Source organism: Chroicocephalus ridibundus, chromosome 4 (assembly GCF_963924245.1).
Source record: "Chroicocephalus ridibundus chromosome 4, bChrRid1.1, whole genome shotgun sequence".
NCBI lineage: Eukaryota > Metazoa > Chordata > Aves > Charadriiformes > Laridae > Chroicocephalus > Chroicocephalus ridibundus.
This window is the reverse complement of record NC_086287.1, coordinates 66,011,151-66,026,267: the sequence shown is the minus strand read 5'-3', so window position 1 is coordinate 66,026,267 and position 15,117 is coordinate 66,011,151. Positions and strand designations below refer to the sequence as shown.

Here is a 15,117-nt window from a genome sequence, read left to right as displayed (position 1 = left end):
CTAACGTACTGTAGTATTATCAGAAAGGGGGAGTGGTAGTCATACAAATAGGTTATAGAGCGGATCACTGACAGCCTTGTCTTTACATGAAGCTTGCTGCCAGGTGTCTAAAGCCAGGTCCTGTATAAGCAGTCATTTCACAACCTGGGCAGCAAAGTACACATTTGGTATCAACATTTATTTGTTTCTGTTCAAGAATATTTCAAACAAGAAAATTATTGAATTTGTTAATCTGTGATATAGAGAAAAGCGTATTTAGTTCGTATATAAAAAGCATGAAGAACTATAAAGTTAGGATAAACTGTGCTCTGACTTTGCACTCGGACTCTTCTAGACTAAATATCCAGCCTTGGTGTTAGGCTGAAATCCTGTTTCCGTTAAAGTCCTGTTGTAGAATGAGGATGCGTAAAGCAGACTAGCCAATAAAATAATCACGTATTGAAGAAATTGAACAAAACTATCTAAGATCTAATGCAGACAAGAAAAAAATTTCTACGTTCAGATAGCTTCAACTGCAAAGGTATATTTGAGAGCTGGCATACTTATGTTTTAGAGCTCTCGTTTTTGGAGGAGAAGCTGAACTTTTTTGAATTCTATTAGAGTAGCTCTGTTGTATAATGGGGAAATATCACATCCTGCATCCAAGAAGTTGCCACTGATGATAGCAGGAAATGTACACATAGAAACTGAGTACAGAATAAATAGGTGGAATTAATGTACAGATTAATTGACTGGTCAGTTTCTTTCAATTCTAATACTGAGTTTTATTACAGATCACTGTCTTAAATCTGCATGACCAACACTCTTCAATATTTCCATCCTGGAAAAACAAGAGCATTTAAGATGAGCATCATTTAGCAACAGCAATTTCACACAAATAGAAGGAATCGAGTCTTATCTTAACCTCCAAGAACTACATTTCAACACTAGATGGTACTATATTTACCGTGGTAGTGACAATGCAGGCTGTTAAGCTGGGACACAGCAGAAATGTTTCTTTATAGTGAAATATTTTAGAGGGAGAGTTTTTCCTCGCTGACAACAGAGTGAGTTTTTCAAATATTAAAAAATCTGAGTGTATCTTTAGCAGAACTGAAGAAAGGGAGTGAGGCAGAACAGTTACGTTCCAGCAAAATAAGTATTTCTTATTAAGTGTGCATATTTTTCTATGTTTCATGATCTAATTCGCCTACCGATGACTGATCTAGTTACAGTCGGACCCAGTAACACCGACTGTGTTACTTGTAACTTGTTTTACCCTCAGTATCAGCCACCTTTTTCTATTACAGCTCACTTTATAGCAAGTGAATCATGTTTATTTCTCAAAGAATTTCAGAGCTCACCAAACATTCAAGACATAGTGTAAACAATAATCATCAGCCTCAAAAGACGTGTGTTTGAAAATCTCATTACATTTCTATTGAGAACAACAGAATCACATCTTTATGTTGGTTTAAAGAAAACTTACTCCCTAATAGAGCTATACATAATAACTTTGTTTATACCAACCAAGATATATATAATTTAAAGGTAAATATTTACTATTTCAAAACTAATTTATTCTTTATTACATTAGAAATACAGTGTTTCCCCACTTGTTCAAGTATAGAGGGCGCTATACTTAAACATAGGTGGGTGCTGCATTTGTCCATCTTTACAGTGGAACCTGAACTGATGAGAACCCCAGTCTGACGTTTTTGGATTGATACTCACTCCTGAGAAGGAGGTACTGAACCCTCCAGGTGGATTGGGTTCAAAATGTTTTACAGAGATAATCGCGTACGAGGTAGGCTAAATCAAGGTTTACAATCCATGGAATAATTCTGCAACTCATGTCAAATAACCAACAATTACACCTGCAGCAGTTCCAGTTCTTTTCAGCTTACCTGGAATGGTAATGTATGTATTATAAACTTTGTTGGCTGGATTCAGACACTAATTGGAGACTGAGGCCCGAATTCTTATTTATGTTCAGACTCTGTAAAACCATGTGAGAACTCAAAAGCTTTTAAGGCAATGTTGGTATGGTTTTCACTCACTTTAAAGGCTTTATTTGTGGCTTGAGTGTTGAAAAGTGCTATTAATCTAAATGAAGATATCCGGATTTTGTTAAGTGATTTCTCAGTTTTGAGTCATGCGGATGCCGGCTGAGGAAGGAACCGAAAACAAAGTATTTTGAATGCACCTATATATGGATGTTTTAAAGGTATATTAATAAACCCATGCTTTTTTCTACTTGGCGTTTAACTAATCTGATGATTTTGGACATGAGTAGCAATTGAATAGTCTGGAAACAAGATCACTACCAACAATTTGTATTATTCCATCTTCTCAAAGCTTAGATGGCATCGCAGTAGCAAATTATTCTGTATGCAGATTATTACTACAACTTTTTAAAAAATAATTCTTTAACAAATCAAAACCCAGCTGATCAAACTTGTTAATATGTGCGTAATCTTCTCATATACTCCATAATACTCCTTTGTCTGTTTCTGTCTCTCTTTAGTAATTATGGGGTAGAAATTGCCTTTTTTTGTAACAATGCCTAGTACAATAGTGTCCTGGCATGTTGTTAGGATTCCCAAGGTTTTAACTGCAATTTTGGAGCTTAATAATTTCTAACACCTAAGAAATTAGTCTACATTACTTACAAATCTGTATTGCAAACTGAGAGAACACAGACTATCTCCATTAATTTGTTCCATAATAAAACAGTCATCCAGATCTGCTCATATGAAGACAAAATAGCACTTTTTAAGTTACTTTGATTTTAAACATTTTTAATTCATTGAATTGTACAATGTTTTTTGCCTATATTACTGGATAGTTCTAGATCTGCACTAATATAGCAGACATAACTTCAAATGCATTTAACAGCAGCCAAAAGAATAAAAAAGTGCAAAAGATTTGTTTGGAGGCAAACTCACCTCTGACATGATTGCAGGTAAAAGGGGACACTCAGACTTCACGGAAATGCAATAATTAAATTGGACAACCTCTAATGTCAGGTGCACTGATTTTCAGAAATGCATTATCTATTAAAAGTAGCATCTAATATTTTAGTTACAACTTGAAAATGTAAAGCTAGAACATGTATTCAGCAAATATGCCTGATAATTCCCTAGCATTTGTAGGCCAAATTCCCTTGACTGATCCATAGTGTAATATTTCATCACAAAGGGTTATTTTCCACTGTTTTGTCGAAGAAATATCCTTTCTCTAGATGCTTCAATTTTTCATTTTGGGAGTGGTGCTGCCTGCACACAGTTTGACAGAAAATATCTAGGAGAGATAGGGTACTGGCTCCAGACCAAATATATCTAGGAGAGAGATTTTATTTGATCAAAACCCATCTGATCTGATTCCTTTCAGAACAAATTTGGCCAAAGTGAGAACAGACATGTATATATGTGCAGTGCTGCTTCTCCAATCTTCTGATTTCATAAAAACCTGCCTTGTCCATTGTAGCTCTACATGAATTCAGAGCAAGAATGACCTGTGATTGGCTGCATTAAATGCATCCTTAACTGACCACTAGTATGGGCACCTAGTGAGACAGTCACTGTTCTGCAACAGAAGTATTTTGCACAGCAGTAATCACATTTGTTTGCAGACATCATCCTGAAATTAATCTTCAGGGAAGTATTTCTATGGGTTGTATGTATGTATTTGTCTTCTTAGAGAAATATTTGTATTTTATTCTTTCCCAGTATCCTGCATCTGTCAGTGAAAGTCCCTATCTGATGTAACACGTGAAGACAATTTTCATGGCATAGTCCATGATCATCTTTTGATCTCAAATAGCCTAGAGGGCCTTCAGCAACAGTGTCACCATGCCAGGAATATCAGCGTCAATACTCCTGTGGAATTGAGTAGGTCTTGTTCATAAAGAAATTGTAACCCCTTTTCATTTGACTCTTGGTTTCAGGAGACTGTTTTAAGATGTGCAGACACATACAAGTATTTAAACGTTCTTGTCAGGATTATTTTCTGCAAGGACATTCATTCCCTGGAGGCTTTGTTGTAAAAGGTTGGACAGCAATAGGATAACACTGAATACGTGCCTTTTAAGGTATTACAATTGCAAGCCCTGAGTTTCTTAAAGAGATGTATCAACAGCACAGTTAGGAATTCCTAAAAATTACTTGAGAATGTCCCTCTCACCAATAGAGTATCCTGCTTCTACCATTGAGTAGTAACAAGTACCTTGCAAGCAGGCTTTGACACAGCTGAGGTACACAATTACAATCCATGTGGTGCTTTGGGAGGCCTCGGGGTAAGTGGAGAATAGAATATTCCATCTGAGCAATTGCAGCTCCAGTGCTGCTGGAAAGCAATGAAAACAGCCTAAGAGCTACGGAGCTGGAATTTCAGTAATGTGATATAGAAGCAAACAGAGCACCCTTGCCTTTGGTGTCAGAATCAAATAAGTTGTTTGCTACTGGAAAAAGAACTGTGAATTTCTTGTGAGATTTTCATCAGGGTGCTTCTTTCATAGGAGCATGTTGCATTTCTTACCCCAAAGCCAGCATGTTATGGATCTGCTCATGCTATATATCTCATTTCTATCTTATTTTTCCATGTTACTTGCATTCTCGATCCATACTTGTCTTTTTTTACTTAATTCTGAGCTGTAGAGCTGGTGCTAGCAGACCAGTTTAGAAATATCTGCACTGTGAATTTACAGAACAATAATCTCATGTTCTTCACTGGTTTAATCTTCCTTCCTTATGCCAAAGTGGGTTAATGACACAGTCTTTTCTATTTTTTTGTAATAATATTAATGACAAACTAATTTCCCTTGATTGAAAATAGCCTTTAATCTCTCTGTTGTTTGTGGTTTTTTGTGTTGTTTTGTGTTCTTTGCAATCAGCACAAAGATGATTGCAACCACTGTTTCAATTTTACAGTATTATTGCAGTCATCTGATCCAAAATCAATGAATTGCACCAAATCTTTTTAAGCACTTTAAATGGACCAATCATCTTTCTAGAGATCAAATTTCTGAATCAGAAGAATGTAATTGGCAGTTTTGCTAATGTGTTAGCAGAGGAACATTCTGTTTGATTAATTATGTTTCCTTTTTACAGGTATTGTGTCTGAACTACAGTCACACTGAATAAATACTGCCTGGACAAAAGCTCCCAAATCAGGTAACAGACAGCAGCTGTACTGAAAGGTGGCCTCTTGTGGCTATGGACAGCGAGGACTTGCCAATGGAAGCAAGTACCGTCAGCTTTTAAAATATACTTTTATCTTTCCTTTACTGCACAGAGGAGGAAAGAGGTATCTTCAGTGTCAATAGCTTTGGATCTCCCTTTTTTCCCCCTCTCCTAGCTTGAAGAAACCCAGTATATAAGGGGTTTCTTTGTTTTGCACACATATGGTATGTTTGGCATCATCTGGTTGGCTTTTCTTTCCTGAGTTCTTTGTGAACAACTTGTTAGGCCACTTCTTCATCAAACTAACTATACCAGTCTGCTGTCCTCTGTTCTTTGGATCCTATTGCATAGGTGGTTAGGCATATATTGAAGTTTTTTCACCTTCCTGCAAAGGATTTCATTTTGAGTAAGGGTACCATCTGCCTCTCTCTGGTTGCTGGTTTGATCTGGGAGAGTGTGTGCATGTGCCTCTGATCAGATTGATCATTCATATTCTGTTTTCACTTAATTATAGGAATATATTCAGATAGTGAGGAATATATTGAGATAGTATTTCAGTAACTTGAGCCTGACCTGTGGAAATTCAGCTGCCTTACACTTTATAGTATCCTGATGGCCATCACAACCCCTTGTTAGAATCAATGAGTTCAGCCAGTTCAGACTACAGTACCTTTTATGGACATAAAGAAGGCTTTTGTATAATCATCCAAAAGTCTTCTGCAATGTCGTGTGTAGTCTAAGCAGTCATTCATTCTGCCATTAAACTCCTTTCCTTTGCTCATTTCATAAGTGATATTCTTTTCATCATCCTCTAAAGGAGATGGTCATACTTCTTTCTTTTTCCTTTTGCCATCAACGTTAGATCAGCCTGTGTCCTAAAGAGCATTTTCAAATTACCTTTCAGTTTGCATTTCTCATCTGTGCACTCTTTCAGGACTGAAACTTCAGGGACCTGTCAGGATTCATTTACTTATTTCTACATATATAAGGCAACATCCATGGTCAAGTTCAGTTTTATGATATCAGACGAGTCTTGCAAAGTCACCATGCAGAATTCCTTCTATACATTGATCAAGTTTTATGAAAGTAACAGTGACAGAGCATCAGAGAATCCTGCAAAATCTGTTTGTTGTGTGCATACTTCTTAAGACTTCACCCAGCTCTTCTTGTCTTCATTCTTTGCATATGCTCAGCATCTGGAGCGTGGGAAAAACATGAGTCTGTTTTCAGATTTTCTGGGGAAAAGGGACATTGGCAGAAGTACACATGGATGTGGACTGTCTGGGCTTCCATCATAGTGTGACAAATTTCTGTGCTCATTTTGCTTATCTGCTTCCTCATGAGAGATGAACATTCTTTACACAGACTGGGGGTTCAAAAAGGACTTGAAATAAATGTTCAGTAACTGTAGGAATGCCCCTCTTGTTGATGGGAGGGATTTTTTTTACACTAATGCCTTCCAGCCTCCTCCCCTTTCCCTTTTTAAATGATGACAAATTTTAGCTTCCTTGCAGGCCACTGAAACTTGGCTGATGTTCCCAAACTTAGTGTAAGTCAACATAAATACTCCATGTTGTTTCTCAGCCAGCTTTTTTAGAATATGACTTACTCAGAGTCACTGATTTGAACACGTCAGATTCTAGCTCAGCAGCTGCTACTTAACAGCCTTTAAGTCAATACTGGAACGGAAATTATTTCATTAGTACTGTATGATATGAATAACATTGCCCCCTTTTTTCCCCACAAATACAGCACAAAAGTATTAAGTAAACAACTATGCTTCATTTAAGGTTTATTGATACTTCTACCATGTTCAGTTAGTAATGATCCAGAACCATTGTCAAGATTACGTCTGTTATTGATATACTTTCAAACTATTTTTCAGTGCCCCCTGAGGTGCATGTGCTCTTTTCATCAGTTTTTTGGAAGTTTTTACTTCTTGCTGTCAATTTCTTTATTTTTCCATTTATTATAGCTGCTTTTAATTACCTGCTAAGTGGATACCATCTTCTTTATGAATGTTGCCTTCTTTATCAATTCTGAGATATTCTAGGAACAGAAATGTTCTTGAACCTTCCTCAGATCCTCTTGACACTTTCTCCAGAAGTTGAATTAGCTCTTACTTTTTGTGACTTTGTGAGATAAGCCTGAGTAAAGCAGAAAATATGCATAGTACATATTTACACATCTTAACACAAATTAATATTACATATTAACTTACAGTGTGAATATTGTTTTGTTTGTGATGTATGATTATAATCAAGTCATGTCAACTACCTGCTCAGCAATCACCAATATTTAGTGGTTTTATGGAAATTGAGGTTGTAAGGAAGAAGCAAAGCTAAAATTAGAACTCTCTTTTCCATTCTCTTTTTTAATCTATTACCTCATGCTACCTAATTACAGGTCAGACATAACAGAAATTAAGCTTTTACAAGCAAATTAGTGGAAAATGTTGTTTTATTTTGCCCTATTTTCATTCAACTGTCGTGAGAATACACACAAAGGTTGCCATAAGTATTTTACGAAATTAAACAGCAGGTTACAGCTCTTTTCTTTTCATGTCCTCAGACTTCTGTAAGCAGAGGAGGGGGTTTACTTATTTGTTTGATTTTCATGGTCTGGATGCAGAAAGCTTCACCTAGTTTCCACAGAGTAGAAGTCTCTATGTAGTATTTCCACTTCCAAGTGGTATAATTTGTTTCATTTCTCATCAGATTTTTTCATCACATACAGGTGTAATTCCTATGAAACCTGTTCCAGAGATTAGTGAAATTGCAGTCATGCATATATGCTCTTAATAATTTTTTTTTTATTTTTTTTTGCGAGGGGGATGGGAAATGCTGAAGTTCGTTTGTCCAAGAAAAATTGTGCTTGATACCCTTGTTTGTTTTATTGGTTTAGGGATGCAGAATTTGGAGAAAAAGATGATTCCATGTATTTACTCTTGCTATATTAGGAAGCTATATCAGCCAAATTGAAGGACTTAAAGGTTTCTGCAGTTTCTCCATTTTCTGCAGGAGTTGGTATTGGACCGTAACGGCATTAAAATGATTTCACAAGATTTCGTTGCTAGACAGAATGGTCTTTTGACTCTTCATCTGGAGCAAAACCGAATACAAGAACTGAACAGTTTACAACCTTTGGTAAAATTACAGAAACTCTTTCTGGACTTCAACAGAATTCAAGTACAGTATATTTTTATTAATGCTGTAGATTCAGTGGGATAAATACGGTGGACTGTTTTCAGACAAAATTATCATTTTCTTCTATGGATTTGCCTGAGAAAAATGACCGGTATTTTCCTCAAGATACATATACCAGTTGCAAGATTTTGAGAACTTCTGACATGTGGTGTATTTTTTAACTTTTGGACAGGAATCATCTGAACTAGAAAACCTTCAATTTATTCCCAGCGTTAAGGTGATCTCAAAGCACGGAAATCCAGTGAGTATATCTGTTTGCATTGTTAAATAAACTAGATGTGTATTTCATTTTATACACTGAATATTTACTCTTTATAATCATTAAAACTGTTAGGAATTTCTCCATAACCAGGTCATTCCTAAGTATCTGCTATTGTTTTAAGGCTGGAAGCTTCACAGTGTGTGTGATGATCACATTGCCTCACTGTGACTGTCTCAGTGCCATACTATGATCAGGAGGCACTCTTTCTTCAGCATACTGTTCTTCATAGTGATGCAAAATAAATTTAAAATGTATGTGTTTGCATGAGTATGTTGCAGTGATGGGATCTCCTTTCAATACTCCAAAGCAGGTCAGATCTGTTAAGAAATATCAAAATATGTTAAAGGATTTCTGATATACTGGATTTTATTTTTAAAATAGCTCAATAGCAATCTTTGTTGCTGTTGTTTTGCACATCACTCCTTGAAAAAAATCCCAAAAGGAAATTTCAGATTTCTTTTTTTCCAGGCATGCTTCTGTTTTTCAGTATAGTACTGTTGGTTTGCCTTTTTTGTCACTGGAAACAAACTATTAGAACACAGTAAAGAAGACTCTAGTCTTTCTGATTTTATAAATACCTAGCTATGGGACCTAGCTAGAAGACAGCTAACACTTCACATAGTAGAAAAGGCTTTCCTGGTAACCATAAAAGGACAAGTGGAACTCAGTAGGGCTAAGTGTTTGAATAAAGTTTGTAGGATCTCAGCTTCATGTATTTAAGTATCTTACCACTGCTGAGCTTTAAAGTAACACGAAACATAAATGGAAACAAAAATATGTTTTTCATTGTTAGTTTTGAGAAAAAAACGTGGCTTTCTTTCAGCTGAAAATATAGTTCATATGGCACGTTTTCAGAAATAGACCCTTGAAGATTAGGTGGAAGGTCCAAGTTCTAAATGCCCCTTAACTTGCTTTTACCATTAACCAGCAGTTTCTGGTCTAAAGCAACAGCTAGAAAAAATGAAGGGAGAAGGCAGGGGCATGTTGGAGCAGTAGTACCTATGGTGCAGTCATGCTCTCTGATTTCAGTGGTTGACTCAAAAGAATATTTTTGCACTTAGAACATTTTTTAAACCAACTTTCACAGGGTTATACAGAGTGGGAAATGAACTGCCTTCTGAAATGGATGATGAAATGGCAGGAGAATGTCAAGCAAACTGAATGTTAACCAGTAATGGCAAGAACAGTCACGCTCTTCACAAGGAAAAAAGACAAACATATTTATTTTGGGAAATTGCCAATCCAGGGTTTCCTGCTCATCTATCTATAGATATAGATAACACCATGGATTTTATTGTTCAAAAATGTGAAATTTACCCCCAGCAGTAACTTATACTTACCCTGAAGTCCCATGCTGCAGTAAATCCACTCATTTCTTCCAGCAGGGTTCACCCTCAGTTCATACTCCTGTGTAATTGCACAGCTTTTGGATAGTCTGGGTTACAGGTAGAATGAGGTCATGGGGAGAAATCGAATTTGCAGGTGCACATTTGATGAACCAAATCCTCATATATATGTTAAGGAGATGTGGTACCACTGTCATGCAAGTATGTCCATTGGAAGAAGAACAGAAGGAAAAGAAGTACCCCTACTTTAACAGGGTATCTGTGTCTGGTAATTTTTTATAGAAGTTGCAGAGGAACACAATTCTGTTATAATGTTACTACATAACGCAGTATCACAGCAATGCTGCATCAGTGTTTTAAACAGTAATTTCAAAGTGATATAACTTCTCTGTCCGTCTTCGCTTGGTAAAGGGGATTCTTGACACATCTGATTCCAGTTTCTCTTCTTGCTGATAGTTACCTTCATAATTATTTTCAACTGTAATTTGATAATGCAATATCACATTGTCTTGTCTTGAAAGATACTATCTCGTCCAGATAATGTTCTTCATTTATTGCTTTGCCCATAAGCCTTTTGCTTTGTGTGAGTTCTCGCTGTCCCTCTCATCAAAGTACTTGTCTCCCCTGCTGTGGTTCAATCTTGCCTATCCCCATGCTTCTTGTTGAGGGTGAGGTCATGTCCTAATGCCTTGAGATGCAATTGCATACCATGAGCTGACCGCTGTTACTGGTTATCAACACCCCTTTTTCACTGCCATATTTCTACCTTTGCTACTCCTTTTGTTGGGAAGGGGGTCCCTGGAAAAGCTACCTTGTTGTTTTACTCCAAACCTTGTCCTGAAATTATCACCGACTATGAAACCAAAAGAAAGCTTCACAGCAGTTGGGCATCTGCTGTGACCATTGTCTGTCACACTGACCAATTTTATTGCTCATTATTTTCTTGTGCTCACCCATCTGTCAGTCTGTCTGCCTTCATTGGGTGTGCCTCATCTCATTTTACAGTATAAATTCACTGAAACAGAGATTTTTAGTAGGATTCACTGTTAGGTTTCCTAAATACAAGAATAACAATAACAACAGCAAGGAGTCAGAGAGGAGGCTAGCCCAGCACATGTCTCCTATGAACAGAAGGTTCATTGTCTCTGTGGTTCTGTTTATCACTATGACCCCGCTCACTGAAAGAGTTTGTTGTCCCACAGCAGATCTGTGTTTTCTGTATCACAGCATGAAACTTCTCTGGAGATTTGTTTGAAGGACAGACTTCTTTCCTTCCAGCTCAAAAGACTGCAGTATGCATTTGAACCATCAGTTTCCCCAGAAGGACCAATAGAGTAATGAGGAGATCTAGAGTCTGTTCCCTCTCTGTGTTCTTCAAGCCAGTTCTCCCTTCATGTCTCGGTTTCATATTTTACAGAACACAGAAACAGTTCTTTTACACATCTGAAATGCAAGTACTAAGGATGATGAGAATCACTGGTACGATCAGTTTTATTCTGCCGTCCTCATCAACCTGTCCAGCTTTTCCTCAAACCTCTTTGCTTTATAGATACAAAGCACTACCAGTAGACACCTACACCACAAGGTTATTCTACTCCAATTGTCTCCTTAAATTTTTTATTGCCATGATGCTGTCACCGTGCCCAACCACATCTAAACTGTTGATGAACTGCAAATACTACTTGATGCACTGAATCTAACCTCTTTGCTGTTATCTTATGCTTCCCACACCTATGGGTTATGTCCTTATTATATCCTTGCATAAATTTCTTGGAATAAATATATTATTATACAAATAAAGCCCTTTAGTAGGATATTAGCTTCTAGGTACTACCAGAATAAATGCTATTATTTGATACTGATATTAGTGGTATCTTCACTGTTTTGCCAAATCTCATTCTTCACATTGATAGAAGGTCCCTGCTGAAACCAGATAGGTTAAAACCCTTGTACACTTGGGTTCTGTCTCAGAACTTCATCTGTCAAAAATGTGTTATCACAGATCTCTGTCTGGCTATGTTAATATCTCTGTTTGCAGACTCAGGACCTCAGTAAGTTAGTGAAACACACTTTCCCCCTTGAAGCCACAATGCTTGTACAAAGAGTTCAAAGCACTTTTGGATTGAGTGATTTCATGTGTAAATGTTTTATTTCAAAACTGACCTGTGCTTTTATTCATTGGACATCACTTAAATAAAAATATGGCAGAATGCGTAAAGCAATAGAAGCGTGTTAAGACTATATCTTTAGAGAAATCTCTGTTTCATATTCAGGTTCAGTGAAGATGTTATACCTCATTAGCTACAACAGAACTGAGCCATTTTCTCATTAGATCGTTCAAGTGGAACAACACAAAAGATTTTTCAAGTTTGTCAGTTGCATTTTAGTTGTGCTTTTTAAAGTGCTTGTTAGAAAGTAAGAATGAAACCGTATGGTAGTGTTTAAGCTTAAAAAGTGCTTTTGATCTTAAGCTTCAAAACAGATTTTCCCAGCAGAAAGTAGGCTGGCACTTTTTATTTAGTACTGTTTTAGGTAGACACCAGAACACTTTGTACATAAAAATATTTTCTTTTTTTATACTATTGGTTAAATATTTTAATGTTGTCACTGGTGAATTAGAGATGATTTACAGGAGGCAATCACCGTTGTCATTGTTGTACCCAGTTTTAACAAAATTAACAACTCAGCACAGACTGGCACACAGCCTTAAATCAGTTGCTGCAGGAAGTGGTGTCACAACGTGAGACTTAGGAACTACTAAGTATTATAAGATCCTTCTTATAATTACTTATTATTATAAGTACTATAAGATCCTTCCAAAGATTAATTTCTATCAGCCCCCTGCAAGCCATCCCTTGTAATGGGTTTACAACTGAAAATGTATTGTTTTCCATCTTTCGCAGTGAAAACAGCTTCAGTGCATTACAGTAGCTTTGTTCTTGAAGTGGTTACAATTTTGTTTCAAGCATTTGAGTTTTGTAGCTACTGGAGGTTGTTAATGTACACAGCTTACATAGCTTCTGTGTTTGACAGCTTATCTAGAAAGTGCAATAGTCCAATCTTAAGCTCACAAGAGTAATTTGAAGAACTGATCTGACAGTTCTTCACTCACAAAAAGTTAATCATTACTGTTTATATTACTGGAAAACCAAAAAGACATTTCTACCATAAAGACCAAGATAAGTAATCTTTATTTTTGTTTTCATTTTTCTTATGAAGGCTTTCCCAGTTGCAAACTCTCCGAAGGACTGTGGATTTCCTACACTGCCAGCAAACTTTACAAGACATAATCCTCTCAGAATCACAAATGGGAATCTGAATGAAAACATTAACCGTTTATTTGGCTCTGATCTTATATTTGGTCATGAACTTGAAGAGCTTCTACTGAATAAGTCAAATGAAAGTAATCATAAACAAACAGGATTACATATTCCTGAATGCCTAATATAGTTATACTCCTTCATGCTACTTATTATATGGCCATGTAAAGCATTTTTAAGAGGGCATTTTTATGTTCCCTGGGTATATTGCAAGTCTGTAAGTTTCTCACAACCTTCCCAGAGCTGAGAAATGTGTTTTCTGGAGGAATAAATATCAGTTCTCCAGTCTAGGATGGATCTTCAGGTTCAGTCTGAATCATTGATAGAAGAATTAGCCTTTCAGTGCTTTCAAAAGCTTTGGGTTGTTTGTTTGTCTTTTAATTTATTAAAGTTTTAACTTTGCCAGGAACTGAAAGGAATGATGCAACATTGTTCTGGAGAGGAAAATTAAGAAGAAAAGAAGAATGAGTGCAGTACTTGATGACTGGCAGCTAGGGTGAAACCTTGCAGGGAGAATATCCGTGTGCATTTTGTGTCACAGATAAGTCTAAGAACCCAGGAATTACAACAACTAATCTTTGAAGCATCCATGCAGAAAGAGCTCTTAGGCAAGCCAAAGGAGCGGCAACTAATCTTCTAAACCATTTGGTGCACCACAGTGCTACTTCTCCAACCAGCCAGCTGCATCAGGGCAACACAGAAAATGCAGGCAGGTGAGGCTCTTACCACCCCTAAACACTGCTGCTTCTTCAAATGTTATTTTTCTTTCTCTAAATGCTGCCATATTTTCTTTACCTCAGTTTCCAGATCCACCAAAAGTGTGTTTACTCTCTTTCTTCTGATAAAACTTGCAATGCATCTAAGAAAACATCTAGACAACAATTTAGAATTTTGCAATTAGAACAATGACTATACTATAAAATGGAGCCAGCTGTTTAACAGAAATAAGTTGGTATCTCCCAAATTCGTGCTTAATCCTGTTCTGTTACTAACTCAAGACTTTCCGGTTTAGTTTTTTGTTTGTTTTCTGTTGCATGAAGTCTCTTTTTTTTTTAGTAATTAAGACTGTTAAGTATGGTAGCAGAAATGCAAGGGTAAAGCTGTTACTGTGGTTAAATAGATATAATAGTTGTGATACAAACAGCAGTATCTTGCTATTACTGACTGCCAGCAGCTGGAATGAGCCAGTGTGTGACTGAAAGTTACAACAGCGTTTTCTTATTGTATCAAACGTTTCTCCACAACAGGGAAGCGAACAAACAGGCCTGGCACTAGGACTTCTAAATTTCCATCTTGATTACTAACATTTACTATTTAAAGTGATTCCCTCAAAATCAGTTGTGTAAGTTAGTGAGGTGATTCTTGCTGGCATCGGTATGCATAGTTGCTTTTCATGTAAGATTAACCCCAAACAAGCATTTTTCTTAGGTATACTTCATATATTATTATACCTGTACACCATGGTATAAGTTATGTTTTTTCCTTACCGGAAAAAATGTGTTTAAAAGCTGTAGGCTGTATTTGCCAATGAAAGAGAGAGATAATTAAGGTCTTGTACCCAAAGATGCTTCTCCACAACCATCCTCAATTGGTATTTACATATGCACAGAGATGACAGGAACAGTTTCCAAAGGAACATATATTTTTGGTGACTAATATCACCAAACCTCTAGAGAGGAAACACTTTAAATAAACCTTATTTAAACCAGATAGTCCCACGCTGAATCAGATGTTACATTTGAGAAAGCAGTGGTCAGAGGAAGTGACTACTCAGCATGACTAACTAATACAGAACTAAATTCCCCATAGCCTTGATCTAGT

At 36.7% G+C, this 15,117-nt stretch overlaps 1 protein-coding gene across 1 annotated transcript; it reads left to right on the top strand.

The window, feature by feature from the left end:
* Nucleotides 1–1,311: 1,311 nt before the first annotated feature.
* Nucleotides 1,312–14,013, top strand: LRRC9 (leucine rich repeat containing 9). The gene is given in 11 exon segments (XM_063333174.1): nucleotides 1,312–1,446; nucleotides 1,448–1,484; nucleotides 1,487–1,531; nucleotides 2,242–2,328; nucleotides 2,331–2,356; nucleotides 2,878–3,010; nucleotides 4,632–4,738; nucleotides 5,091–5,153; nucleotides 8,541–8,609; nucleotides 13,196–13,379; nucleotides 13,838–14,013. Coding segments are annotated over 11 exon segments (1,062 nt in total).
* Nucleotides 14,014–15,117: the final 1,104 nt, after the last annotated feature.